The following is a 27,393-nucleotide window of genomic DNA, read 5'->3' as shown; positions in this document are numbered from 1 at the left end:
AGGGCTGAACGATTGGGATGGGGGAAAATCCCCCACACCCGACGAAGGGTGCAGCTTCTCATTTGCTCTCCCCACAAAATGGCGCTGTCTGTCGCCTCGGAAGGCGGCATTGCCTTGGAAAGGGTTTGATTTCTCTGTTCGGCTTTCATTCGTAGCCGTCGTCGTCTTAGTCCATTCATAGCCAGTCATATTGTAATATTAAAGGATGATAGTGGTTTTTGTGCGGCTTTTTGACTGTTTTAGGGGGCAAATGATGCGGCGCCAACCGCCACCCCATCGGTAGCCATGGCCTTGGATCCGGGTTAACCGTCGAACAATGGTTGACTTATTTAGATCCGTCTTCAAATTTACTTCTTCTGGAATGTCTCTCTCTGTCTCTTTTTTTCCGTTTTCTTTTTTTATCCGTTTTGCCTCTCAACAAATAAACTGTTGATTTCTGAAAGCCACAATTGTTTGCCGATCTGTCACGAGGTCTGGGGTTGGATGGATTCCACGTTCATTTTCCCTTCCGAGACATCAATACACCCACACTGTAATACCATCGTCTTACCATACCGCTCGCTGAGTCAGCTGTAGGATGACATCATTGCATCCTTTGTGAGACTTCCTCCAACACTCACCGGGAAGCGTGACCCCTAGAGGAATTGCCGACGGTAAATTGGCCCGAATGGGCAGTAGTGCCTGTCACCTGACTGGCCTTGCCTCTTGTCCTTATCCTGATCCTCTTATCAAGATCACATTATGTATCTTGAGATAGCTGCGATTAGCAATGGTACGTACCATGGATCTATCGGTGGTCATGAGAATGTAGCAATTTCCGATTGTACATCACTCTTCCCTCAATCCTTCTGAGCAGCATCATGGTGACATTGGCATGGACAAAGGGTACTTCCTTTTTGGATTGATTTGACTTTACTATGTATTACAATTAATTCCACGACTCGGGCCCGATCAACATTGAGGTAACAGGCAGCAGCTCCGCCGGTTGGTCACTGTCGCAGGTCCCCACTGATATACAGGCCCTGTGCTCCATCTCGTTCCGAGATACGTACTGATAGTCCCCCAGCCATGACAAGTATCGCGAAATTGGACGTTCCAGAGTGGAATGTTTCAGTTTTTCTTATCTCTTGTCTCTCAGCCCCTACTTGGTGCAGATTCAATTCTTGTAGTTAGTCGGACATATCGGATTGCTTAGCCGTCAGTCGCTTCCTTGTTTTCTTCGACTTATTACGCATGTAATTAAGGTGGTCGGTACCTATGACCCTAATTATATCCGAGGCCAAATGAATATCATTCACAGAGACCTCAGCAGGGAAATGATGCTCGACCGGAACATCATGCCAACCAAACCTGTGCAAGCGGTCATCCGCATGGAAATCCCCATAATACAGTCATGTTAGGAAAGAACGGCGAAAGGCGGTCGGACTAATTAAGGGTGAATACGACCAGGTACATTATCTACATGCATATTCATGCTCTTTTTTTGCTTTTTCTTTTTTCTTTTTTTTCTTTTGCGCCCTATCATCAGAAATGTATAATGTGCTGGAGCCTAGTACTGATCAAGATGGCCTACGTAGGACCTACTTTTAGACCCGAGTAGGTCTTCCCTAGCGTGTCGCAGCACCGATGTCCGTGGACTGTACCGATGGAATGCGTGGGCATTGTCCGTGAGTCGTATGAGCACGTTGCCTCTTCTAACACCGGTCAATACCTTGCTGAGTACCTAGGTACTTGGAATTCTTTTACCATTGGTTCTGATTGTAATTCTGTGAAATTGTTTTGTCTTCCGTGTTTAGCGATTCGCTGTTTTGAATCTTCTTTTAATTATTCACAACAGTAGGGGAAATAGTATGTTCAAGGTCTATCATGGAAAAAAGCAATTTAAAAAGAAAGGAAGAAATAAAAAAAAATAAAATGAAATGAAAATAAATGACAGATAATACCCGGGGTCCCGAGAATGACGATACAGTACGACAATTGAACTTAACAAACAACCACATCCACTCCCCCGTGACCGGGGCGTGGGGCAGTCCGCTTGGCTCTGGCCCTGTCATGGCCCATGCTCCCCTGCAACCGACGGTGCACTAATGCCAGTGGCCCCACCCAAACATGCATGATTGGGCGCGTGCCATGACTAATCCTTCTCAGGGCGCCTGTGTGTTTCGTGGTTTATCCCGCGACAGTCGCTGGGGTAAGGAGTTAGTTCAGCGGCTAGTCTGTGGCAGAGTTACGAGCATCTGTCACCTTTCAAGCAATCATCGTCTGCATATTAACCAAAAAGTTCTGGAGCAACTGCTGACGAGGGATTATCCCCCATTTCCCATTTATTACCTGCCTCGTGCGACCATTCCCACTGCTTTCCCTTTCAGTCCACTCAGCGAGCAGAATCCATTGCGACTAGTCTCGGACGACTAACCTCTAATTAGTAGGTAAAGTACACGGATTCACCACGATTCCCTACTACCACTGCTACTACTACTACTACTACATCTTCTCTCGCTCTTCCTCCCGGCACATCTGATTCAACTTCCATTCATCTTTCTGTCCCTTTGGATCGTCCTTCTTCTTCAACCGCTTCTCTTCCCCCCACTATCCCACTTCCCATTCTCTCTTCTCCTTCATCCCCCTCCCTCCTCTTCTTCTCGCCAACGCTGCTCTTCCCCATACGTTTTCGCTGGCTTATCAGCAATTGATTCGCAGTCCAAGTCCCGTATCAATTCGGCTATCTCCGGCGGGCCCCCATCCGATCGATTTCGACGAGAACGCCCGCATCAAACGTCGGACCAGTTACTCCTGTTGCTCCATTTGGTTTACGCCAACGCCATATTACGGTCTGGAACAAACTGACTGTGAATGAAGTCATTTCGTGTCATTTTTGCTCTCGTCAATTTCTGTAAGTTTAGTATCCGTGGTTCGTTTTCTGGATTGCCCCCAAACCTTAACCCCTACTGATTACACCTCGCTCAAGTTCCCCAGGAACCACTTCGCCACAGCCCAACTTAACCTCGTGGTATCTGCTCCCTCGGCTACCTCTCTTCTCCTTGACTGGGCAATTCGCTTGAATTTGTCGCACTTTCATTCCAACCACTGGTCTCACTTGATCGATTCATAAGCTTAATTCCACCGTTGTCGCCCGTTAGATTCGTTGCGCTGGTTGGTTTGCCCACAATACTCCAGTCCCTTTATAACCCCCTCGCCTCAACGGGAGCAATCTGTGTCATTGACAATCCCGCCCCGTAATTCATTACTTTGTGCAGAGGTCACTCTTACCGATTACGTGGCTGACTCGACCGAAAAGCAGAAAGCAGTCAATGTCCAGGGACAAAGGGTGTTTGCAGTGACCTTCTGAGGCCCCTACCTAGCGAGAGGATTTCGCCGATTACCACTAGTGACGTCCTTCTATAATCCCCTCATTTTCATTTTCGCTCACGCTGCAGAAAACACCACTTGCCAAAGCCGGTGTCTGTACGAGCGATCTTGACAGAGAAAGTAAAAGGATGTTATTAGACACAATGGTGGGTCAGGACCCGGCCACCAGCCCCAAAACCGAAGATCTAGCGAGTATTAGCGAGGTTCCCGGAGATATGTCTGGTGAGTGCTTGTTTCCGTGGTAATGGAAATCATTTGTTGCGGTTCCTGACCAGGCATCGTCAGCGCCGTCTACCAAGGAAAACACAAAGAAGGCCGAAACGAACGGCCAGGTCACGACGACGCAGAACAACGTCCCGCCACCCAAAACTGATAAGCCTCGGCCTCATGTGTGTACAACATGCGGCCGTTCATTTGCCCGGCTGGAGCATCTCAAACGACATGAGCGCTCGCATACTAAAGAGAAGCCATTTGAGTGCCCGGACTGTTCGCGCTGTTTTGCTCGTCGTGATCTGCTCTTGAGACATCAGCAAAAACTACACATGACCACCACTCCGTCGTCGCGACCCAGAAATGCCCGGAGAGAAAGCACGGGAGCCGCTGGGACGGGGACGAATCGTGTGCGCAAGAACTCCATTGTCAACACGTCCAGCACCATGCGCCCCAGAGCCAATACCATTAGTCATATTGATGGCGCTTCTCTGGGACTGCCCAATACCACCAACCCCGCGCCAGCGGCGCCCACCCACGGCCATGCCTACCATCCTAGTCTAGGCTCCGCACCGGTGGGATCCCATCTAGATTATCGCGGGTTCAGCTCCGCTCACCCCCCGGTGAATGGCCTGACGAAATTGGAAACCCATGGACTACCGATGGATCTTTCGGGCGGGTTGCGTACGGCTCCGGTGTATGGTAGCTTCGATGTCAGCCTGGGAGATATGTTCATGGGTCACAGCACCATCAACCCGGCCCAATTGCACTTTGGCGGTTCGCCCCAAGGGTACGGAAACGATTCACCTTCCTCGCCGTACACCCAGGGTGCCCATCAGATGCCGCCCACCGATCCTATGATGGAGGATGACTTCAGCTTTGATTGGATGAACGGATTCGATCCATCCATGCAGATGGGGAAAGGTAACGAGTCAGTAATTGACGAATCATCGCCCTCGGCGATGAGCACCGGGAGCCAGAGTGGCATCAGTGAAGCCATGATGGACGGAGGGCACCGCTACTCCGTTTCATCAGCGAGCTGGCACAACCCGTTTCCACCCCATACCGGACCGTCTTCCAATCAGTTCATTGACTACACATCTCCCACTTTTAATGATCTAGGAATCCCCCCGGAAACTGTTTCGCCCAAGTCTCTGATGGCGCAAAACCCGTTTGCTGAAAGCTATGCCACCCCTCCCTCCATGACCTCGGTGGGCCAGCCCATGGTAGGAGGACATTCGCAGAGTATGTTATCATCCTCTATGGCAACCAACGGAGACTCTCCTAATCCTTTCAACCTACCTTTCGCGAATAGTGCCCTACGAACTCACCATTCCTCAAGTTCAACCGATACCTTTACAGACTCCACCCGACAGGCTCTACTAGCCAGTATGGCCCAACCCACCGGTTTCAACCACCGCAAATATTCTCAGCCAGCTAGCGGCATGCTTCACAGCCGTGACCTCTTCTCGCGCTCTTGCAGCTTCAACAGTTCCGGTCCGTTGCCCAGCACTTCCGATATGCAACGCTATATCTCAGCTTATATCACCTATTTTCACCCGCACATGCCCTTTCTCCATATCCCGACCCTTGACTTTCAAGCCCCCGAGTACACGAATAATTTACGAACCCCTAGCGGCCATCTTAATCTAAGTTCTACTGGTGTTGCCGGCGGTGGCGGCTGTTTGATCCTCTCCATGGCAGCCATCGGTGCGCTCTACGAATACGACACCGCGGCTTCCAAAGACCTCTTCGAAGCTGCTAAAAAGATGATCCAGCTTTATCTAGAAGAACGTCGGAAAGCAGACATGTCCGCCGCTTTTGGTCGGGCCAATTCTGTCCGCGACAACTCGGTCCACAACACTCCACTCTGGTTGGTGCAGGCGATGCTTCTGAACGTCATTTACGGTCATACCTGCGGCGACAAAACCTCAGCCGACATCGCGAGTACGCACTGTGCAGCGTTAGTCAGCCTTGCTCGAGCCGCCGAGTTGACGCATCATCTAGATTCGAAAGATCTACCTCAGGATTATCTCAACGCCGGTCTCGGAGATAGAGATGGTTCTCCAGGCGCCAGTCCTGACTCTGAGGCCTGGGCCTCCTCCAAGGAACGAAAGGACTGGTTGGATTGGAAAATAGTCGAGGAACGGAAGCGCACTCTTTACGCCATCTTCGCCCTCTCCTGCTTCCTAGTGTCCGCCTATAATCACGCTCCTGCATTAACTAATTCTGAGATTCGCCTGGACCTTCCATGTGAGGAAGATATATGGGCAGCAGAGTCGCCTCAGGCGTGGAGAAAGAAGGGCGGGCACCTTGCATTCCAGAAGGGCATGTCCTTCCCTTCCGCTCTGACGACGCTTTTGACCGCCAGCCAACGGGAGCAAAGTCAATCGCAGACCCCCACCAGCAATACTACTACGTCAGAAGACCCGTCAAACAATGCTCTCAAGCCCAGCACATTTGGTTGCCTCGTCCTGATCTACGCTCTGCATAATTACATTTGGGAGACTCGTCAGCGACACATGGGTCGACAGTGGACTGCCCGCGAAACCGATGCCATGCAAGCACATATTGAGCCAGCTTTACGGGCGTGGCAGGCTGCTTGGGCGAGCAACCCTATCCACAGCTTGGAACGGCCGAATCCGTTTGGGGCAGGCCCTCTTTCAGCAGATAGTATCCCATTACTAGACCTGGCTTATGTTCGGCTGTTCGTTAATCTAGGTCGCTGCAAAGAAGCCTTTTGGCAACGGGATTGGAGTGCCATGGCGGACGAGCTCGCGCGAGGTTTTGACATCGTCAATCACGTGGAAGATGTTCCTTCGGATGTGCTAGATCCGTCCATCACGGAAAGCGTCTTTCACATGGACAACCGCCGCGATTCAGTGGCAGACCTCGGGGTAGCGGACCTTGCAATATCCAAGACTCCTACGCAAGGGCATCCAATGCAGACGACTCTCATGGGCGTACACCGTCCGGGCCAGTCAAAGCGCGAGAGGCATTTACGGAAAGCCGCTTTCTATGCAGCAGACTCAATCTCTATGTCAGACCGGCTCGGGAATACTTTCGCGGAATTTACATGCCGAGACTTGCCCATTCAATGCGCGATGTGTACTTTTGACTGTGCGCAAGTCCTTGCCGAGTGGATTACAACTGTACAGGAGCGAGTGGGCCCCTACTTGGGGCTGCTAGGGCGTGACGAAATTGACCTGGTCCAAGCTTCGAAGGTCATGTTGCTGGAAGAGGAGGATTGTAAGCTCTTGGAGAAGATCAAGGAGATACTCGCTAGTATTGAAACCAAGATGCAAGCGGAAGTACAAACCAGTGCAACTGTGTCTACCCTGAGTGTCTTACAACGGCTACCTAGCGTTGTGGAAGGGGGATATGGTTGTAAGATTCTGATTGCCACGGCAAGCCTTTTGGACAGGGCTGCTGTCTGGCCAGGTGAGTTCAATCTTCTTCAATACGACTCGCGTGATTCAGACCAAACTAACTGTCGGCCAGTCACAAAGCTCATGGCTCGATCTCTCGAAGCGCAAGCTATGCGACTGAAGGAGCGCGCTGAAAATTCGGCCATGAGAACGGATTAAATCAACCGGCTTGAGTGGTCCAGTTTTCTTCTGCTCTCTTTTGTATTTACCTGCTACTAAGGTTTCACAACCTTGTATAGGGTTACGTGGCCTTGCTCGCTTACTTTATTTCCCTCGTCTCCGTTTCAGTGCAGTAAGACGAAGTGGTCTTGATTCGGGTGCTGGTGGCTTCGTGCTGCTTAGACAAAATCTCATGTGATCGTCTAGCATTCATATGAGTTGATTCTGTTACACTAGCTTTTTGAGTTCGATTTGCGGTTTTCTATCCGGGCCTTACCATGCATGTTCCTTATGACGCATACTTGATCGGTGTTCTACGATGGCTGATTTTGTGGAGTTTTGTTCTTGTTCGGGTGGGCGCTATGTCTCTGGTTTCCTTTCCTTTTTAATCATATTCCCCCCTTCCCCCATGAGAGCATTCGATACACGCTGTTACGACAATACGCAAAGTGATATCCGAGCATATCCTGCGAGGTGGAGTTGCATCACTCTAACCGGTCAGTCGGGTTGTACACCGGTTTTGTGCGACTCGATATCATTCCAGTTATCCTTACTGTGTGACAACGCTGGCTCTTCCTGGTGTCTGCCATGGACGACTGTTCCCTGTGTCACGCAACGTGCGGTTTACCTTGTGTTATTTCCATTTGACTGCGTTTCTGCTCGGCTATGACGATTGAAATGCTATTTCCATGTATTTTGCACCATGTTCCACGAATGTTTGAAACCACCGGGACCACCCATGTGAGAAGTGAAGGACTGAGATATTCACGATACCCAGGCCAGTTTTGATGACATGATTTCACAGCATGAAAAAAGAAACCTAAAGTATGCTGGCGAATGCCTTGATCTACCCCATCTTTGTGCATATATAGTCATACATACATGATGTACATATTGAATCAAAGTGCGTTCTGATATTTACATGGCCAATGCGAGTGACATACAGCTACACGTTGACTTCTCTCACACAAGCGCACGACGCTATATTGAAATGGGTAATAATAGGCATACTGCCTGCTGAGTAGACTAACCGTAACCAAGTATCCTCCTAGCTACCTAGTATTATCATATATCACCCTCAACATTGTATCAAATCGTCCCCGTAATGTCCAGACCAACGTAACCCATCTTATGAACACTCGTGGAATATCTGTAAGCATCGGTAAGCCCACGAGCCGGACAACCAAGATAATAGGAATACGTAATACACCGGGCCATATGCAACGACAACCATCAATGGGAAACCACTCATCACGATAGAAACACCTTTCTCTTCCAAAGAGAGAACAACTAATGCGTACCTGAACAGAGCAAACCCCTAAGTGTAGGTCAGTATTAAGTTGAGTCGCCACCGTTTAAACCGGTGCCAGGTGATATTCTAAGTCAGACGCCGGTATGGTCCAAGGGACATTTTGGATAGACGTACCGGAGGCGTGAGTTATTCTTCTATAAACGGGTAGGTATTCTCCAGTACCGGATGGAAGATATAGAGAATCGGCTGAACAAAAATATACTGCGAGTGTCGCCCTCAAGTGAAACCAAGAATGTCGATAGGATCATAATCGTGACAATCAGTATAATGCATAAACCTAGATTATCTATGTACATTAAACAGCCAACTCAGCCAGACTTTCTCTCAAATTTACTTTTTGGAATGATAGTGCAACAATAAAGTAGTATGTATAATATGATATCTATACAATGAGTCTCTCGAATGAGTATTTCCCAACAGCCTTGCGACGCAAATATCCAATCTCCCGATTACTCCTCGTTTGAACCTCGCCCGTGGACTTCTTCACCTTCGTCTTGCTGACGTCCGTCGAAGCAGCCTTCAGCGACAACGGGAGCATCTTGCCGCTTGCGTCGCCTTCGAAGCCTTCTTCCTCCGCGGAGCGGAAGACCATCACGTCTGCGCCGTTGAGTTTCTCGAGACGCACCAGCGACGACGTTGGTTCGTCGCGGGCCTTGGGTTTCCGGGTTGCGGCGGATTTGGCGGATTTGGCAACGCTATCTGTGTACCGGAGGTATTCGCCGAGGACGCCTTTTAGGTAGGAGGCTTCTTCGACGCCCGCGAGGGCGGCGGAGATTTCGGATTTCATGTCTGCGATCAGGTCCATCTCGCGGGTTGGGGTGTCGTCGAAGGCGGTGGCGGAGATCCAGCCGGATGGGCCTACGGCGTCGACGGAGACGTTGAGGAGGTCTGTGATTGTGTTGAGTGTGAGGGAGGGGGTGGTTTGGTCAGGGCAGATTGGGGTGGGGGGGTTTTCGGTGAAGCGGGATGCGTACCCGCCTGTTGCGAGGGAGAGGCGGAGATGGTGGACCATGGCGATGATCTCGGTTCTGGAGAGGGTGGAGCGGATGGAGGTGGTGATCGTTGGGAGTGGGTGGATGTGGATCTTCTGGAGGGTGGTGTTTAGCCCGCGGAAGATGTCCTGGAGTGTGGCTTCGGGGTTCTGAATGGCCTCGGTGCTGTTCTCTTCACCGGCGGTTATGGCGTGGGCAGTCTCTTCGAGGGCTGCGGAACGGGAGCGCGCCATGTTGAGGAAGAATTTGAGCGTATAGGCTAATTCGTCGGAGCTGAATGTGACAGGACCCTGGAGGATGTCGATGAGGCGCTTGAGGGTGGGGTCCGCGTCTATGAGAGCTTGCACGAATGATCCTGTTGGCAATGCGGGCAGGATACGGGGCTTGAGTGATCGGCGTACGGCAATCTCGACATTGTCGAGAGACAGATGGCCCAGTTGAGTGAGCCACTGGCATGTGTGCTCGGGCCAGACGTCAATGGACAGCTGTGACGACGAAGAGACGGCCAATTGGTCCTTGTTCACGGCATCCTTCAAGGAGAAGATGCAAGAGAGCAAGAACAGCATGACCTCTGGATTGACGTACTGTTTTGGCAGAGCATCAGAGTTACTAGCCTTGAAGTACATCTGCACTGCACTGTCGAAGGCGTCCCCGTTTTGCGACTTCGAGGCCGCGCGCAGGTCAGTGACCAGTTTGTTCCACCGACTGACCTGCTCCTCTGAGGTGAGGCCCAACGACGTAAATTGATCGGTCCGTGGCTTCTTTGATGCCACATCCCACTGAGAGGTGGATGATCCGATACCGCGTCCAATCGCGTCAATCAGAAGGCTGTCTCTCGACCGCTTCAGTGAAGAACCCGAAAGTGAATTGGACGAGCTCAGGTCGAACGCAAATAGGGTGTTTCCCTTGGTCGCTACAGCAATTCCCAGCTTTGCATAGTAACTGATGAACCTTGTCCGTGCCTTGGAGCTGGTATTTCCGTGAATGTCGTCAATGGCGATGCTACGCTGGATGGATTTGTATTGTGTATCGAACAAAGCGACGATCGAATTCCCGGCACCAATGACGGACTGGGGAGATATGCGCATCAAAGAAGAGAAATTCTCATTTTCGAGGATAAATTGCGAGGTCACGGTGGGCTTGTACTGAGAAAGGTCGAAGTTGACGAATCCCTTAGCGAAGGATAGATTCAGCCCTGCCGATCCGGTATGGAAATCCCATTCCAAGCCACTGCTTTCAAATAACTCTTGTCCCTTGATGTCTGGAATGCTGAAAGTCAGGAGATGCTTCAGTTTTTGACTTTCGTCAAGACTCCTTCCCTGAGAAGGAATCTTAGCAGGTACGGAGAACATATGGACCTTGACGTCGCTCAGTTTGATTTCTTCGGAACCAGTTGGACGCGAAACGAGCAACAGCACTGAAGGTTCATCCACGTTAGAGTCCACCAGATCCCCTAAAGCCAAAGCCGCAAGATCCTGCCTTCTCTTGAACAGGGCTTTTTTGGCGTCTTCGAACTCGACGAGGAAGCAAGCTTGAACAGCATGAGACGAAGAGATCTTTGCGAGCTCACTATGCTGGAGACTCCAGTGCTGGTTGTCAAGATCCGCTGCTAGTCTCCGGACACGGCCGTCTTGGTGAACCGTCAAAATATCGTATGGGTTCTTTTCCTCCTCCTCGTTAGACCCTGTCGGGACGATACCGATAAAAACCGTTGGACTACTAGAGTCTTTCACGGAGAAAGATGAGGAAGAGATGACAGGCGCGCTCGACCCATTTCCACCGCTTTCTTCCACAAAGCACTTGATCTCTTTCTGAGGATTAACCGCAACGTAGGTCTGTCTTTTCACGACCGATTTGTCCGAAAGCTTTCTGCGCACCGAGCATGGCTCACACGAGAATGAGGATTGTGGAGGGACAGCGTAGGAGGTTACCAGCTTCGGAGTTTGTATCTAATATCAAAGCGCTTAGCATGAATTACAAAGGACGCAGCAAGCCGGTCAAGCCTACATTGTAGATGTTCACAGCCTCCCCATCGACTGCGACAGCAACTTCATATCTTTTGCGCTTTTTAGAGTCTGAGAGACTATAGACTTCACCGATATGGGTTTTGCCCTTGGATGCGTGCAAGGGGCGAGGCAATTGGGCCAAGACCGATGGCGGCTGCAGATCCATGGCAGCAGATATCAATTTTTTAACGTACGCGACCGTTGCCGCTGAAATGCTGAGCAAGTTTAGCCTCTTGAAGAAATCCATTTCGATGCATCTTGAAAAATTTCCGGTCCTATGTTGTTCCGCGATTCCGATGCTAGGCCTAAAAAGGCTAGCTTTAAATTACAGTGTACCTCCGATACACTTAAGGTACAGTAAATGACGTACAGGAGGAGAGACTGACCGCGCGGGAATACGCGCTTCTTCGCGTTCTTTTGGTGCATTCAATCTCGTGCTTCAATTATGCCTATCTCTGTCTCAACTGTTGCACACTGGGCCCCCATATACCTTTGATTTCCTTATAGTCCCTACTACATTCTTTCCCAGCTTGCTTGCTATATTTACTCTGCATGTACAATTTGTTGTTCAATCTGACGGTGATCGGGCGATGAGCGTCAGCTCATCGAATTAACACGTCGCCGTGATCTATGGCAATGGGACAGGAAGGGCAACGAGCAATTCACCCTTTTTTTCGAAGAGGTCAATTCACTCCCCCATTCCTGTATTTCAAAATACTCATACAGAATAGACTTAGGAATACCAGCCAACACTATCCCTCAGAGCCTCCCAGGAGACGGTTTACTCCCTTCACATGACCTCCTTCACAATGGCAGCCCATTGTCTATAAATAAACAGTCAACAAGCGAATATATTTCACCCTATCCCGTATTCTATGAATTACCTTCCCCGGAACACAGACACGTCGTGATGCTCGAACATGATCCCAATGCACCCCGCAGGAAAAGGCGCAAGACTGATAAGTCCAACGATGCAAGTCACTCGGATGGTTCCATAGCCAAGTACATCACGGCTAAAGGGCCCCCGTCAACTTCCCACGGTGAAAACACTTCGGTCGATGGTATATCTACACCCGCTGAAGATGATGGCCCTATGGTGACCGAAGCTGAAGCTAGGGCTCTCCCTTCAACTCCTTCGCCCGAAGTCGCGGCTCCTCATGATAGCTCTCACGCAAAGGATGATTTTACGCTGAATAAGGCGACGCCTAGGAGGTCCCCAAGACAGAAAACCATCAAACTAAACCCTAACGGAAAGCTTCTAAGCTCGCCTGTCGCGGATAAGTTGGACAAGTCCACGCGGAAGAAGGATAAGGGGCGCGGCAAATCAGGTTCTCAAAAAGAAGGGGGCAACAAGCATAAAGTAGTGATCATCAAATATTCCAACACAAATGATGCTGCAGAGAGCTTGGGAAAACGCATTGACGATATCATTAGTGGCCGGGCGAAATACGCCCCTCCAGTTAAACATCAGCCACCTATTCGTCCTGCACCTAAAGACGAACCGGCGAAACCTACCCATCCATTCTTTTTAAAGAAGGCGACCCGCAAATCTGATTCCTTGCAACCTCAGGTTAGCAACCAAAATTCTCCAGTGGTGGACAAAGAGGAGGAAGGAGTCACTAAGGCCCCATTAACGTCTCATAACCCTCCAACACCAAGCTTAGGAGTCATCGAGACAACCATACGCACCCCCTTGCCACAGCGAGTTTCTAAGTTTCCAGAACCAATGCAACCGATATGGCCTCCACGAGATTTTATCCATGTCCGTGGAAACCAAGCAGGACAACCTAATCTCCAATATGTTTCAAATATGGATCGGCGGAAGTCCAAGATGGCTGCTATTAGCGTTCAAGACAGAGAGAGCATACTCTCGCCGGGGATGCAAGGGTTATGTCAGGAGCCCGACAAAATCTTACGAATACCTGAGAGGCATGTCGCTAGCGGAAATATCCTACAAAAGGCAATAGCCGGACAATTATCCCAGTCTACCTTGTCAAGCCCAGACAGCTACACTCTCAGTGATACATGTCATCCCGCTATTGCCAAACTATACGCATCTATACCAAATTCGATGACTGCTTTTGACCGTGGGGAGTGCGACAGTTATCTCTGGACTCAGAAGTACGCCCCGACCTCAACTGGGCAAGTGCTCCAGACAACCAGGGAAGCTTCCATGCTACGAGATTGGCTAAGATTTCTTATGGTGTCTGCTGTCGACACCGGTAAAGTCTCCAAAGATGGAGAGACCAAACGAAGCTTGGACAAAAAGAAACGGAAGAAGCGCAAGAAGACGGAGAATCTGGATGGATTCATCATTTCCAGTGCGGATGAGGCATCTGAAATGGGCGAAGTCGGCGAATCAGAGGAAGATGAGTTAGCCGGTGGTGTAACAGTCTCGTCGAAGAGAACACTTATTCGCTCTGGTGATCTGACTTTAGAAAAGGGGCGTGTGTCCAATGCAATACTTCTAAGTGGTCCTTCCGGATCTGGAAAGACTGCATCCATTTATGCGGCCGCAAAGGAGCTGGATTTTGAGGTGTTCGAGATCAATCCGGGCAACCGCCGCAGTGCCAGGGACATTGTGGAACGCGTTGGTGATATGACTCGCAATCACCTCGTACATAACATGAATGGTAATGACGAGAAACCTAGCCGCGAATCTTCCGATATTGATTCTCCGAAAGATGAGACATACGATCCCAAACAGAACAAACTGATGGGCTTCTTCAAGGCCACGTCTGACAGTGCTAGCAAGGAACAAAAGGCCCAAAGACAAAACTCGGTAAATCAAATAGATCAGAAACGTTCCCGGAGTCAGAAACAATCTTTTATCCTTCTGGAGGAAGCGGACCTTCTCTTTGAGGAAGACAAGCAGTTCTGGTCGGGAGTATTGGCGCTAATCAATCAATCAAAACGTCCAATCATTATAACTTGTAATGATGAAAGTCGAATCCCACTTGAGGATATATCTTTTCATGCCATTCTCAGATATAGGGTCCCACCGCAGCACCTTGTCGTTGATTATTGTCTTCTGCTAGCTGCGAATGAAGGTCACATGCTGAAACGCGAGGCTGTCAACGACCTTTTCCTGAGCACCGGCGGAGATCTACGTCGAACAATCACAGAATTAAACTTCTGGTGTCAAATGGCTATTGGTAGTGAAAAATCTGGTCTTGATTGGATGATTGACAGATGGCCCCGAGGTTCCGATATGGACCAGGACGGTTATCCGCTCCGGGTGATCAGCGTGAACTCGTACGAACCGTTCATGGGCTGGTTCAGCCGTGACATGCTCTTAAATAAAGGCTTAGCCGGTGAGGTCGAATCGCAACAAGAAGCCTTTTCTTGGTGGGATCTCAGTCTACAGGATGCGGAAAGAATGTCAGACACGGATGTATCGCATGCTACACCAGCTGCGTCAAACAGAGAACGACTTGATAGACTGCAGTATCAGTCCAACCTCATGGATATGAGAAGTACCCTTGACGTCTTAAGCCTTGATTGTTCGCTTGATCTCAGATTGGTAAGTCTCTCTCATAGACCACTTACCTTGCACCCATGCTGACTTCTAGGAGGATGCTCTCGATACTTCTATACCTCCAATGCCGGAGAAGCAAAAAGCGAACTATGTTGACGGTTATCCCTTATTGCATGCCGATGTCGTGCCCAATTACTCATCATTGTCTACGAGTATCGCAAGTACATTCGAGGTTTTATTGGGCAGAGTTTTCCGGCCATGTCGCGAAGCCAACGTCGAATCATTACAAGCGAATAGAGTTCTCAAAAACGTTACCAAACCCAAGTTCACGAATTCCCAGCAGGCAGAATTTACCAGAGCCTTTGAGCCAGTCATGAGAGCAAATTATATATTCCCTCTCCCAACAGGACGGCTGAGTCCATCGTTCGAAAATGGATTACGACCTATCAGTGAAGACCTCGGTCCGTACGTGCGTGCGATTATCGCGTTTGATCTTCGTCTCGAGCAGTATCGGATGCAACTGAGCGGATTACTCTCTCAGCATGGACAAGGTTCAAAAAGGGCACGAACAACAAGGGCGAGTCGCGCGGCACTTGAGGGTGGCAGCAAAGCCGAAACACGAAAGGAGCGATGGTTTCCTCCTGATGCCAATCCCACTCTTATTCTCGCCACAGGTGGGCAAGATTGGCAGGATCTATTAGTACAGAATGGGTACTTCGTGGTTTCGTGTGCGGAACCTGGCAGAGAATGCAATGACCATGCAGCAGCAGAGAGTTCCAGCGAGGGTGGAATTTGATGTATAGATACCCAATGGAATCGGTCCATTACCGAAGTTACGATATGAGAAATGTACAGTATTTATCACAAGCACTGGATATATGATTCAATAGAACTTAGAAGTTTCTGATAAAAGGAAAAATTAAACAGGAAAGAAAACAAAATAAAAATAAATAAATAAAGAGAATAGAGGTAACAATAACAAACAAATAAACCACCCTAATCCTGGACAGTGCCATGGACACTGAGGTGGTCGGGTGGCCCAAAGTTGCTTAGTGCCATCAGTGGACCATCTGCCAAACAGCTTCTCCGCCTCTCCTCACTTCCAAGAACTGACTGCTGCAGCTTCATCTCATGGCTCTTGCTCCAGAAAGGGCCATTCAAGGAAGAGCCGGTCTTTTTCTCGTTCTAATGTGTTTCTATTTTCAGATTTAATTGTTATCCCTGCTCAGCTGCGCAATCGGACCTCGGTATTGGGGTTGTTACTAGTGTAGGCTAGCCGTTGTTTGGCCCCATCACATCATCACCTACCTTATCTCTCCCGCCTCCGACCGAACTCCGCTGCATAACGGGATACCGTTGGATCAACACCTCCTCTTTTCGCCGGCTTCCCCTCATAGAAGCTCCTTCCCTCCATGTCCTTGTTCGGCACATCACCCGAGGACTCCTCGGCAGGTAGTTCGGCTCATAGGTCCAAGTCTTCGCTCTTCGCCGACGAACCCTCTCTTGGTACTGGTAGCAATGCCAACCTAGGCTCTTCCTCCCTCTTCGCCGACGATGACGACCTGGGCTCTGGCTCGCCGTGGAATAGCAATGCCAACAAAAGAACGGCCAGGCATAAGCTCGTGAAAACCTTGCTATCGGACTCGGATGCCCCCGAAAGTTATATCGATGCCTACGACCTGGTCCTCAGTACTGGCGATCGCGTTGGTGCCGGTATTGGACTGACTTCAGTCAGGGAAATTCTGTCCGGCAGCGGGATCAGCGCCTCTGACCAAGGAAAAATTTTCAATATTGTTGTTTCTGGTGATATCGATAGTGCAAATGGGCTAGGACGTGGCGAGTTCAACGTTCTTCTGGCACTCGTGGGCCTTGCGCAAGAAGGGGAAGATCTTACATTGGACGCGGTTGATGATAGGCGCAAGAGTAAAGATATATTCAACTCTAGTATATTACTTGTATTCTAACCTAGTTTAACTGCAGAGCTCCCCGCGCCGAAAAGCTTATACCTTGATGCGTTGCGCGCAAAACAGGAATCCAACACCCCTGCGCCGTCGCAAGAGCGGCCGATTACTCCCCCTCGCCCTGCGTCACCCCAGCAAGCACCCAACTCAGCTCACTCACGACGATCCCGACGAGAATCGATGACAGGCTTGGAGTCTGACCCTTGGGGTACTCCAGAGCTGCATCGCGGACATGCCCACACACAACTCGAATCCGACCATCCAGTGTTGAATGGCTATGGTAGTGTTCGGTCCGCTACTAACGCTTGGTCTAGTAGAGCCGGTGAGGACAACAACCCCAATGAAATCTCGAACAGCAACCGCGCGAATGGCCAAACGGATACTGGGCCGTCTCACGGCTCAGGGTTTGGGTGGGGGGAAAGTTTTGGCAATACACCGAGTGATAGTGGACTTGGAGGAACAGCCCGGGCTGGCCTTGGAAGCTTTGGCCCTCCTAGTAGTGATCACAGCGACTCGAATCCCCGTCGGCGGTCACTGGGGATAGGTAGGGTAGCAAGCCCGCCGGTGGAAGAACTCGTGACAGTGACGCTACTCCCGGAGAAGGAGGGGATGTTCATGTTCCAGCATCGCAATTACGAGGTCAAGTCCCCTCGTAGAGGGAGCACAGTGGTACGGCGATACAGTGATTTCGTCTGGCTGTTGGACTGTCTCCAAAAACGGTACCCGTTCCGACAGCTTCCTCTTCTTCCACCGAAGAGACTTTCAGGTATGTCAAAGCAAAAGCTTTCTAAAATAAGCTTACTCACCTTTTTCCGCAAATCTAAGTCAATGGCACTCACCTTGCAGCGGATTCCAATGCATTTCTCGAAAAGCGTCGCCGTGGACTCGTTCGATTTACCAATTCCCTTATTCGACACCCGGTCCTTAGCCAGGAGCAACTCGTGATCATGTTCCTGACCGTTCCTACTGTAAGTGGAACTAGAGCCTCAAAGAAGAGTTGTAATGTACGGCTAATAATGACCCGATACTAGGAACTGTCTGTGTGGCGGAAGCAAGCCACGATTTCGGTGCAAGATGAATTTACTGGCCGAGACCTTCCCCCTGATCTCGAAGACTCCTTGCCTTCTACACTTCCGGACACATTAGAGACCGTCAGGGGCGGTGTTAAGAGGTCTGCAGAAATCTACATCAACCTGTGCACATTACTTGAGCGTTTAGCCAAGCGCAATGAAGGCCTTGCGGCTGATCACCTGCGGTTCTCGCTTACCCTTCAATCCCTCACGGAGGTGACTCGAGACACGTACGCGATTGATACCAACGACGTTCCTTTACTTAATGAGGGTATCAAAGCTACTGCCAATCATCTCTCAGCTAGTCAAAGCTTACTGGAGGATGAAGCACGTGCCTGGGAAGAGGGCGTGTTGGAAGACCTGAAGCGCCAGCGAGACTGTCTAGTCAGTGTGCGGGATATGTTCGACCGCCGAGACCGTTACGCGCGGAACAATATTCCCCAACTGGAGCGGCGCATCGAGAGCAACGAGAGGAAGCTACAGGATTTAAGAAGCCGACCTCAAGGTACCGTCAAGCCCGGAGAGATCGAGAAGGTCGAGGATGCAATCATCAAGGTACGCAGGCCTTCCACGCCTTATTTTGCCATCCTCTACTGACGTCGCGTTTGCTGGACTTGCAGGACAAAGAGTCGATTGTACAACAACATGCGCGCGGTGTCTTCATCAAAGAATGCATCCGCGACGAAATAGCATATTTCCAGCAGAGCCAGTATCATATTAGCCGACTTCACCAGGACTGGAGTCAGGAGCGGGTCAAGTATGCCGAGCTGCAGGCAGATAATTGGCGGTCATTAAGTGACCAGGTCGAAGGCATGCCCTTGGGTGACTGAGAAGAAGGATATGTTTGTACCAATGCAGGAGGCCGGTCTAGACGTTTTTGACTTTTTTTAGTGGTGTCTAGTATGTGTATACGTTGATTATTCCCTTTGCCGCGGTCGCCGAGGATTGCGTGGGGAAGAGTACGGGATCCTTTTAGCCTGATGTTTCTGAAGCGGTCTTTTTGCGATGTATCCTGTCTCGCTTACTGCATTGTTCTTGTTTGAAGTCTCTTCGTGGTCCTCCGGGACCGTCAGGATTGATACCTTTAATTTGGAATGTGGTTGGGCTGCTTGTTGGGAGTGAGAAACATGACCCGATACATCATTAAGATCGACTGCACTGAGTAGAACGGAATCTGACAGATCCCATAACACCGTTGAATGGGATTAATGTGCTCCAAACCAGAGTTCATAGACGTATGCACGATGCATAGCGTGTGACTCCTCGGCAAATCTCTTCCGGCCATAGTCTGAGTAGAAGGCCAACACGAGTTGGTTGTTGGCGGGCGAGAGCGTGACTGGGGTCTCCACTGCGGAGTTGGTTCCTTTTAACTAGTAGTGCCAACCAATCCGGACATTAGGAAATGCCCTTCGCAGCCTTGCAAGGCTGGGCACGGGAGCTTCCATCATCCTAGGTCCCTAATTTATTAGGATTAATTTGAGCCGGGAGAGATAAGACGCTCAGTCGCCCATGGATGGGGGCGGATGTCGTGGAGATTACGAAAAAAGAAAGATCCATGAATGGGGCCTCTGCACTTAAATTTCTCGAGATCGAAGAACCGACCCTTCTGCAGGTGGCACAGTACTGTAAATATGCTTCGCGTGGGGCCTCACAGATCTTGTCACGGTGAGCGCCATGTGGTCGACTCTGGAGTGAGTTGAGAGAGGAAGAGAATGACGAGGAGTTGCAGATTGATGCAGTAGATAGGTCTCGATTCACGGCACTAGTATCGATTTTCCTTCGTGGACCAAATTCTGGGACCTGTAACACGTACTACTTCTGAGGACAACTTATACCTGAGGTATCCATGGATTGTACGGGGGGTAGTGGGAGTTCCTCCTACGTATATATTCGGGAATCCTGCCGTTCTCAGGTACAGGAGGTAAGGGGAAAACATACGTAATTCACCAACTGCGATCGGGAACGGTGCTACTGAGTAGTGGTATTGTGGGTATAATACCGGTAAAATTTCCAGCCTGGTGGAGTGCGTCCGCCCGCCAAGACCAAAAATTGTTCGCTCCGCGAATAAGCCGGTGGGCCCGTGACTTGCCAATCCCCGCCAGTATCTCCTCTCAGCCGCGGATCTGATTTGCTTTCTTCCCTGCAATCTTCGCCGCCCAGAGCAGAGGATCTACCCACGCTTTCCAGAACTGAGCGCAGTATTACATACCGAAGACACTACCTCCTCCTCCAGATCAAATCAAGCGCCAGGATGATGGTCTTGGCCTGGGTCACGGTCTTGGTCTTTGTTTCTTGAATTTTCTCTTCCTCGTTTCTCTGGAGTGCCCAGAGTCTTGTCCTGCCTCTGGTCATTTCTTGTCTTCGCTTGTCCTTCGCTTGTCTCTTTCTTGTCTTCTCTTGTCCCGTTTCTTTTCTCTCGGTATCTGTTCCTTCTATCCTGCTTCCTTTTTGTTCCCTCCAGAAGGCATCTCCTGGTTGGTACACCATTTGGAGTGTATATCCCATATACTACTGGTCGTTCTGCTCAGCCGGAATAGTAGTAGTTGCCCAATCTGGTAAGTCTCTGCCCTCTCCAATCAAACTGTTTTCCTTCTTCCCTTCACTTGGCACTCGAATCAACTCTGGTTCCTACCTATCTCCGCCCCTTTTTTTTCCCTTTGAATATTCTATTTTCCTGTTCGATTTGATATTCTCCAGCTCTGTGTTTTTCTGCCAATCGCATGTATTCCCTCAATTAAGCGTTTTCACCCTTACAGGACGCAGCAAGGGAAGGCACGTTGGGAGAAAAAGTGTCCGCCCTGCTTTCGCCCGCCTCATCCGTCATCGTTTCGGACTTAACACCCCTCCCCGAGTTATGCCGAGAGCGTCGGTTTCACCATCTCACGAGGCGCATTTCTATTGACTGAGTACCTCGCGGTCCGATCGGTCGGAAACCCTTTGCGATAGTTCCTTTTTACATAATAATTAAAAAGGAACACCGGGGAAGGCATACAGAAATCAGCCAAGGGTCGCGGAAGGACACACAGACAACGGTCGCGGTCGCGGTCGCAGTCCCCGGACACCTTTCAACATCATGGCATGGGATCATTTGGATATAGATAAGCCGCATCTGGCCTACATGATCCTGGGCGGTTTCACCGGCCTGTTCATGCTTTGCTCTCTCTTCGTCAAGGAGAAGCTGTACATCGGCGAAGCAACTGTCGCTACTCTATGCGGGATCATCTTCGGGCCACATGCGGCTAATCTCTTCAATCCCCACGAATGGGGAAATATTGATAAGATCACTCTTGAGTGCTCTCGTATCGTTTTGGTCGTACAATGTTTCGCTGTCGGTGTCGAATTGCCGAAATCATACATGAACCGTCATTGGAAGTCCGTCTTCTTACTGCTGGTGCCGGTCATGACTTGGGGCTGGCTTATTACCAGCTTGTTCATCTGGTGGATGGTTCCTCCCCTCAGCTGGCTGGAGAGTCTTGTATGCGCCGCTTGTGTGACAGCCACAGATCCCGTGCTGGCGTCTTCGGTCGTCGGTAAAGGTAAATTCGCCAAGCGTGTGCCTAAGCATTTGCGAGACCTGCTGTCGGCCGAGTCTGGCTGCAACGACGGTATGGCTTTTCCGTTCATCTACCTATCCTTCTACATTTTACGTTACCGCCCAGACGCGGGCAAAGTATCTCTTCACTGGTTCTGTGTCACAATCTTATACGAGTGTATCTTTGGCGCCGTCTACGGTTTCCTCATTGGTTATTTCGCCCGCCATGCCATCAAATTTGCCGAACGCAAACAGCTGATTGACCGTGAAAGCTTCCTCGTCTTCTACTTCGTGCTGGCGGTCTTTTGCGCCGGCTCTGGGAGCTTGTTGGGCATGGACGACCTTTTGATAGGTTTCGCGGCAGGTGTTGGCTTCAGTAACGATGGATGGTTCACGGAGAAAACCGAAGAGTCTCACGTATCCAACGTTATTGACCTTCTACTGAACTTGGCGTATTTCGTGTACTTTGGATCCATTATCCCCTGGGAAATGTACAACGCACCGGAGCTCGGCCTTGTCCCATGGAGGCTTGTTGTGATCGCCATCTTGGTCATCTTTTTCCGCCGAATCCCCATCATGTTACTTCTAAAACCAATCATACCGGATGTGAAAACTTGGCGTGAGGCCCTCTTCGCTGGTCATTTCGGACCCATTGGTGTCGGTGCCATCTTCGCCGCCATCTTGGCTCGAGCTGAATTAGAAACAGACAGCACGCAGCCCCTGGCGGAGGCGGAGCTACCAAAAGCGGGTATGGCCGATTATTACATCGTCCAACTTATCTGGCCCATCACAACTTTTATGGTCATCTCGTCCATCTTAGTCCATGGTTCTTCGATTGCTGTGTTCACGCTAGGAAAGCGCATCAACACACTGACCATCACGCTGTCTTACACCACCGCAAATGATGAGGGTCCATCTTGGATGAATCGTTTGCCTCGTGTGCAATCTATAGCCAAAGGCTCCATGTCCTTCCGGAAGCCGGATGACACAGATGCGTCTTCGAATGAGCAGGAGTATCCCCCGGGTACTCTTCCCCCGATCGGAGTTCCTGGTAATTTCCTGCGTCGGGTTCGGGACGAAGATACGGAGTCACCTGCCGGTAGGACGTCAAGTCGGAGACCCCGCAGACGCCGTCGACATGCTTCTGGAGCGGGTGGCCCAATCAGTCAGTCAGCGATTGCACCCCAACGGACTGTGGAAAGTGAAAACGCAGAGGAGGAAGAGGAGCGCGACAAAATTGAACGGGAAAGCTCGCCACCATCCAAAGAACGAGATCAGTTCGGACGAGAACCGATTGTGGAGGCTTATCTGGAAGGCCATCATATGATCATTGAAGATGAAGAAGGAAATGTTCTGAAGACAGAAGATGTTAGTCACATAACGCCCGAGGAGCGACAGCGACACATCGAAGCACAGCGTGATAGGCTGCTGCAGGACAAGTCGGGAGAGTTTGCCAAGTCCCGGAGCCAGCCACACGCAAGGTCAGAGGGGGAGGAAGTCGAAGAAGCTCTAGAAGAGAAGACTGGCCACCCCCTTGAAAAGGTTCGCAAGCGGTTTGGCCAGTGGATTGGACTCGGAAAGGGTCGCGCTCAAGAGGCGGATGATCAAGAAGCCGAGAAGGCTCCGGAGACAGAGCAGCAGGCTGTTACCGCTGCTAACAAGAAACCTAAGGGCAAGTCTCGCTCAGCTCATGCATATCAGTTCGGTAACACCATCATCGTCGAGGACGAGGATGGAGAGGTGATCAAGAAGTACTCTATTCCTTCAACCGACAAACCGGAGACAGGAGCGCCTGTCCGGCGTGGATTGACCCGCATGGGAACCTGGTTCGGCATGGACGGTGAAGGAGAGCCGTCGCAGGCAGAGAAGAAGACAGCGGATGATGACTGGCTAACGGACGACGGTCTCCGATTCACCGTGGCTGACGATGACGACATTGGTAAGAAGGGCGTTGGCCACAAGGGTCGCAGGATGAACAAGCATGAATTCGTCCAGCAACTGCGCAATCTTGGTCCCAGAGCGCGTCGCGATCTGGTGGAAGAGACAGATGCACCCCAGCATGTCAAGGAGGTCGCCCGGGACGAAGCTCGGAACGCGGAGCGCAAGGAGTCTCTTGCTGGTGATGCTACCAGAGACACACGACATGAAAAAGCAACACCTGCCCGAGCTGCATCTGTATCGAGCAGTGAGTCAAGCAACGGGTCTGATATAGGGGTGCCTGGCGACAACATTGCTGCTTCATTGGCCCGGTTCACCCGTGGCACGGCTGCAGAGGAGCGTCGCAGTACTCTCGACCCCTCTCGCCCTCGCTCACGCAGAGACTCTGAAGACGATGGCACTGAGCGTGTGCCTCCGGCTCAACTTCGAGAAATAGCTGGCCTGTCGCGTCCACCTCAACAAGATGACGACGACACGGGAGAAACACCTGCGGAACGCCGTCGTCGTCTCGCCGCTCTTGGTGAACTGAACTCGGATGATTCCGATGAGTCGGATGCCGCGGTGGAATCTGATAGCGATGACAACACGGGGTTCCGTCGTGTCGGTAGCAAAGTCCAGTTCGTAGAAGGGACGAAGCCCTCCGATAGTGGAAATGGAAGTAACACCAACCAAGGGAACGGTTCGAGTTCCTCGAGCTCCGCGCATCAGCGCTCAATCTCATGGGGAGGAGAGAAAGGCCGGGAGGCTTAAGGAAACCTGACCGGCTCATACCCCCACAAAAAAAAATGAAATGAAAATGAAAATTCGACCACGAGGCATGCAGAGGGCTAGTGATTCTTTCAAAGCAAGAAAAGAAAAAAAAGAACATAAAAGAAATTGAGAAGAGGACGGTGGGAAGCGAACAATTGCGGTGTGACCAGAAACCAAGCAATTAGAAACGAGACAAGAGACAAGAGACAAGAGATAGAAGTGGAAGCAGAAGCGGAAGCAGAAGCGAAGCAATAATCCTGCGGTCTGAAAACAACCACAAGATAGATTCCAGGGTTTATCATATCGTCGTCTGGGTGGCTGATCAGCTGTCCCCTTTTCTTTTTATTTCTTTCTGCATTCTTGAGCGCCTGTTGCATGTGTTGTGCATGTCTGCTCATGTTGTGTATAGAGCTTTCTGATTCAGTGTAACTTAATTATTCAACTAGTATTTTCTTTCTGGTATCATTCGTTCCCAGGTGTAATTATTTGTCTGGTCAATATCCAATTATATCGTTTTATTGCGTGATCTTCTTTGATTATTGTACTTGTCACACAAGGGCGGCTGCGGCTCTATTTTTAACTCAGGGTATATACAGATTGGACATTGGCTCACTTGACGCTATTTCCTTGGCTAGGTTTCGTAACCATTTCCCCAATAGTAGACCATCTTGAAAGATAATTATATCACAGTCATCTTCATAGAGACGGAATATAATATAAAAATGTACATACATGTGTAGAAGAATTCCGCTGTTTCCTTCAACAGAAGTGGATTCTGACAATGTTCCCGGTCAAATATAGTATTGTTTCATATATGATAGGATATGATATGGTATAGTGTGATAATACATCAGAAGTCCATGCATGCAGCTTGTTTGTTCATGAAACAAGAAGATTGATCACAAGGATCCAAAGAGGTGAAGAAAGAAGAGATCAAAAACGCTAATAGAAAGCCACAGGTGAAGAGAAGCGAATATGTGAAGGGAAGAGATATAGTTAAAATTTATCCAGAGAAAGGAAGTGTGAAAGAAGTGAAGATGAATAGAGGGCCCAAACACAAGAGTAAAGTAAAACAGATTACCACGCTCAAGTCTTTTGCTTTTTCCGATCCTCAATTGCCAAACACCGACACAAACACCAAACACCCTATGAACTAAAAATTTCAGGCCCAAGGAGCAATTAAGGTACCGAAAGATGAGAAGAAGGTAAAGGATGAAAACATGATCGCTTGGAAAGAGGGTATCTCAAGCAACAGCTAGTAATGTCACGAATCTTGTTCAGGGCTGACGCTGCAGCGGGGAGATATGTCCCACGAGGCTCATAACAGACTCATCATAGCACTCCGCCGGGTAAATTGATCTGTGCCTGCCTGCTTTCAAATCCGGCACTGTTAGGCACAGGATTGACTGGCGGATAGCTGCTTTCCACAGGGTGTTGGAGTTGTTTTCGCAACATGAACATCGGTTTCCGTCCCTCCTTTTCCAGCTGCTTGAAGAGAATGAGCGGCTTCTCATCCAAGCCCAAACAACGTTCCTGGTCGCCATACACAATATACAGTGCGTATTGCTTCCAGTCGGCATTGATATTGTACTTCTTCAAGGCAGCGGGAAGAACCTTATAGCAGGGATCCTCCATGGAGACACGGAATGACTTGAATATTTCCACGCTTGGTGGGTCACCGCCATTACCAGCTCTGGAATCTGACCGGGTCGGGATATCGGGGCGGTTTGGTTGTGTTGGTGTAGGATTCAAACGTTCACGGGTTTGTGTTGTCGAGGCGTCATCGTGGTGGTCGTAGGGACTGCGGCTAGTGTTGGGGGTGGGTTGATATGATCGAGACCCCAACGTCTGCGCAGCGGTATAGTGGACACCCGGAGAGGTGGGAGACGGGATCCCCGGGGACAACTGCGACTTTCCATTGGTGTAGAGCGCCGATGAGGGGTCTAACACGCCATTGTCGTGATACATACGGCCTTCATGAATTGAGGGTGGGATATGAGTGGGGGAATTGTTCTTGGGGGTGGTGCCCCCTGTGTGAAGTCTTTTGGAGATTTGTCGAGAGAGGGTAGCTGAGCGGTCCAGGAGAGTGATCCCGGAAGGCGACACTAGCGTCTGCTGACTATCGTGGTATCCGTCTGGGCCCGAACTGGCCATGGATGTGGGAGGGGGCAACGGCTGCGAACGGTCCTTGGCCATCTTGAAAACCGGCAAAAGCTCCTCTCTCAGCCGACGATAGTCCTCCGCCATGCGGCGCAGCTCGGACTCGACGGTGACGATTCGTTCATCTCGCAACCGAATGGACTGGATCAAACGTGCGACATCTTCCTGTGAAGCCGTTTCATTCATACTTTGGTCCGCCGCTGTCAAGACAAATGGAGATTAGCAAGGCGGAACTGGGAACCGTCCAACATGACTTCCCACACGGGAGTGGACATACAAAGAGGAATGTAATGGTCTGCATCTAGCGGAATATCTTGTTTCACCTTCGTTTCATAGACACTCTTGAGGATCGTTAATCGATGCCCCACGCTAGCGATCCCCATTTCCTTCAACTCATCATGTTTCAGAGCAATAAGCGCTTCCCCAACGATCTCGTTTTCTGCCAGACATCAGTGGACGGTTCTTTCCCCACTCCTCTTTCTAGGCAGTCGAACTCACCGAGGAAGGATTGGCAATATTGACGGAGACCGAGGGCGGCAAGAAAGTGGGCACATTCTTCGGCTGTCCATTCGGAGATGATGGTACTGGGGGATTTAGGGTGTTCGTCGGCATTTGCAAATGTGGTCGGGGTCTGCTCGGAAGAGGGGAAGTCGGATTCAGAGGGAGACGCCTCAGAGTCGGTGGCCAGGTGGGGGGAAGTAATGACACTGCGCTCGTACTCGTCGTCTGCATCGGAGTCGGCGTGGTAGGATGTATGGAGAGACATGGTGAAGGCGAGTGATTCCTCGAGGAAAGGACCGACACGACACAACGAAGGGGTCGGAGGGGACGTCGGCCCGGTGGGGAGGCAGAGACGAAGACGGGGAAGAAGACGACGGTATATTCAGCAGTGGGATAATGAGTATTGAGATCGATGATTCACGGTCGCAATCGAGATCAAGATCAAATAGGCAGCTGAAGAAGTCTCAGCCAAGAAAGCGTGCCACATGGACGGGACGAATGGCGGTTACGGGGCGGCTGGGGGGGGG

The 27,393-nt window shown here is 50.3% G+C and overlaps 7 protein-coding genes across 7 annotated transcripts; 4 read left to right on the top strand and 3 right to left on the bottom strand.

Annotated features, from left to right (window-relative positions):
• Nucleotides 1-3,512: 3,512 nt before the first annotated feature.
• Nucleotides 3,513-7,166, top strand: amdX (putative C2H2 transcription factor (AmdX); the record flags this gene model as incomplete). The annotated part of the gene is made up of 3 exons (XM_032088329.1): nucleotides 3,513-3,591; nucleotides 3,655-7,020; nucleotides 7,081-7,166. The coding sequence occupies 3 exons, from the start codon at nucleotides 3,513-3,515 to the stop codon at nucleotides 7,164-7,166; spliced, it is 3,531 nt and encodes a 1,176-aa protein (XP_031935418.1).
• A 1,559-nt stretch (nucleotides 7,167-8,725) lies between these two features.
• BDV37DRAFT_41061 (uncharacterized protein) lies at nucleotides 8,726-11,683 on the bottom strand. The gene is made up of 2 exons (XM_032090594.1): nucleotides 11,478-11,683; nucleotides 8,726-11,419 (listed from the first exon to the last, which is right to left on the bottom strand). The coding sequence occupies exons 1-2, from the start codon at nucleotides 11,640-11,642 to the stop codon at nucleotides 8,861-8,863; spliced, it is 2,724 nt and encodes a 907-aa protein (XP_031935417.1). The 5' UTR covers nucleotides 11,643-11,683; the 3' UTR covers nucleotides 8,726-8,860.
• Nucleotides 11,684-11,914: 231 nt separating this feature from the next.
• Nucleotides 11,915-15,799, top strand: BDV37DRAFT_264190 (uncharacterized protein). Its single transcript, XM_032083638.1, has 3 exons — nucleotides 11,915-12,158; nucleotides 12,208-14,999; nucleotides 15,052-15,799. Exons 1-3 carry the CDS (start codon nucleotides 12,107-12,109, stop codon nucleotides 15,748-15,750), a joined length of 3,543 nt encoding a protein of 1,180 aa, XP_031935416.1. The 5' UTR covers nucleotides 11,915-12,106; the 3' UTR covers nucleotides 15,751-15,799.
• Nucleotides 15,800-16,266: 467 nt separating this feature from the next.
• On the top strand, nucleotides 16,267-18,967 carry mvp1 (sorting nexin Mvp1). Its single transcript, XM_032090592.1, has 6 exons — nucleotides 16,267-16,877; nucleotides 16,935-17,681; nucleotides 17,762-17,883; nucleotides 17,947-18,540; nucleotides 18,606-18,827; nucleotides 18,877-18,967. The coding sequence occupies exons 1-5, from the start codon at nucleotides 16,367-16,369 to the stop codon at nucleotides 18,813-18,815; spliced, it is 2,184 nt and encodes a 727-aa protein (XP_031935415.1). The 5' UTR covers nucleotides 16,267-16,366; the 3' UTR covers nucleotides 18,816-18,827; nucleotides 18,877-18,967.
• Nucleotides 18,968-20,774: 1,807 nt separating this feature from the next.
• On the top strand, nucleotides 20,775-24,250 carry BDV37DRAFT_40918 (Na+/H+ antiporter Nha1). The gene has a single exon (XM_032090591.1). The coding sequence runs from the start codon at nucleotides 21,059-21,061 to the stop codon at nucleotides 24,203-24,205; it is 3,147 nt and encodes a 1,048-aa protein (XP_031935414.1). The 5' UTR covers nucleotides 20,775-21,058; the 3' UTR covers nucleotides 24,206-24,250.
• Nucleotides 24,145-24,919, bottom strand: BDV37DRAFT_264154 (uncharacterized protein). The gene has a single exon (XM_032083637.1). It carries the CDS (start codon nucleotides 24,601-24,603, stop codon nucleotides 24,295-24,297), a length of 309 nt encoding a protein of 102 aa, XP_031935413.1. The 5' UTR covers nucleotides 24,604-24,919; the 3' UTR covers nucleotides 24,145-24,294.
• BDV37DRAFT_40955 (adaptor protein STE50) lies at nucleotides 24,810-27,389 on the bottom strand. Its single transcript, XM_032090593.1, has 3 exons — nucleotides 26,864-27,389; nucleotides 26,643-26,804; nucleotides 24,810-26,565 (listed from the first exon to the last, which is right to left on the bottom strand). The coding sequence occupies exons 1-3, from the start codon at nucleotides 27,129-27,131 to the stop codon at nucleotides 25,538-25,540; spliced, it is 1,458 nt and encodes a 485-aa protein (XP_031935412.1). The 5' UTR covers nucleotides 27,132-27,389; the 3' UTR covers nucleotides 24,810-25,537.
• Nucleotides 27,390-27,393: the final 4 nt, after the last annotated feature.

The sequence above is a fragment of the Aspergillus pseudonomiae genome (genome assembly GCF_009193645.1).
Source record: "Aspergillus pseudonomiae strain CBS 119388 unplaced genomic scaffold BDV37scaffold_130, whole genome shotgun sequence".
NCBI lineage: Eukaryota > Fungi > Ascomycota > Eurotiomycetes > Eurotiales > Aspergillaceae > Aspergillus > Aspergillus pseudonomiae.
Note: the sequence above shows the minus strand (reverse complement) of the source record. Positions and strands in the feature narration are given on the sequence as shown.

Coding starts and splice junctions, on each gene's coding strand:
- BDV37DRAFT_41061 (XM_032090594.1), bottom strand. CDS start 11,642: ATGGATCTGCAGCCGCCATCGGTCTTGGCCCAATTGCCTCGCCCCTTG. Junction 11,420..11,477: donor AGGCTGTGAACATCTACAAT/GTAGGCTTGACC, acceptor CTTTGATATTAG/ATACAAACTCCGAAGCTGGT.
- BDV37DRAFT_264190 (XM_032083638.1), top strand. CDS start 12,107: ATGGCAATGGGACAGGAAGGGCAACGAGCAATTCACCCTTTTTTTCGA. Junction 12,159..12,207: donor TCACCCTTTTTTTCGAAGAG/GTCAATTCACTC, acceptor CATACAGAATAG/ACTTAGGAATACCAGCCAAC. Junction 15,000..15,051: donor GTTCGCTTGATCTCAGATTG/GTAAGTCTCTCT, acceptor GACTTCTAGGAG/GATGCTCTCGATACTTCTAT.
- mvp1 (XM_032090592.1), top strand. CDS start 16,367: ATGTCCTTGTTCGGCACATCACCCGAGGACTCCTCGGCAGGTAGTTCG. Junction 17,884..17,946: donor TGTTCCTGACCGTTCCTACT/GTAAGTGGAACT, acceptor ACCCGATACTAG/GAACTGTCTGTGTGGCGGAA. Junction 18,541..18,605: donor TCGAGGATGCAATCATCAAG/GTACGCAGGCCT, acceptor CTGGACTTGCAG/GACAAAGAGTCGATTGTACA.
- BDV37DRAFT_40918 (XM_032090591.1), top strand. CDS start 21,059: ATGGCATGGGATCATTTGGATATAGATAAGCCGCATCTGGCCTACATG.
- BDV37DRAFT_264154 (XM_032083637.1), bottom strand. CDS start 24,603: ATGAGCAGACATGCACAACACATGCAACAGGCGCTCAAGAATGCAGAA.
- BDV37DRAFT_40955 (XM_032090593.1), bottom strand. CDS start 27,131: ATGTCTCTCCATACATCCTACCACGCCGACTCCGATGCAGACGACGAG. Junction 26,805..26,863: donor ATATTGCCAATCCTTCCTCG/GTGAGTTCGACT, acceptor GATGTCTGGCAG/AAAACGAGATCGTTGGGGAA. Junction 26,566..26,642: donor AGACCATTACATTCCTCTTT/GTATGTCCACTC, acceptor TTGTCTTGACAG/CGGCGGACCAAAGTATGAAT.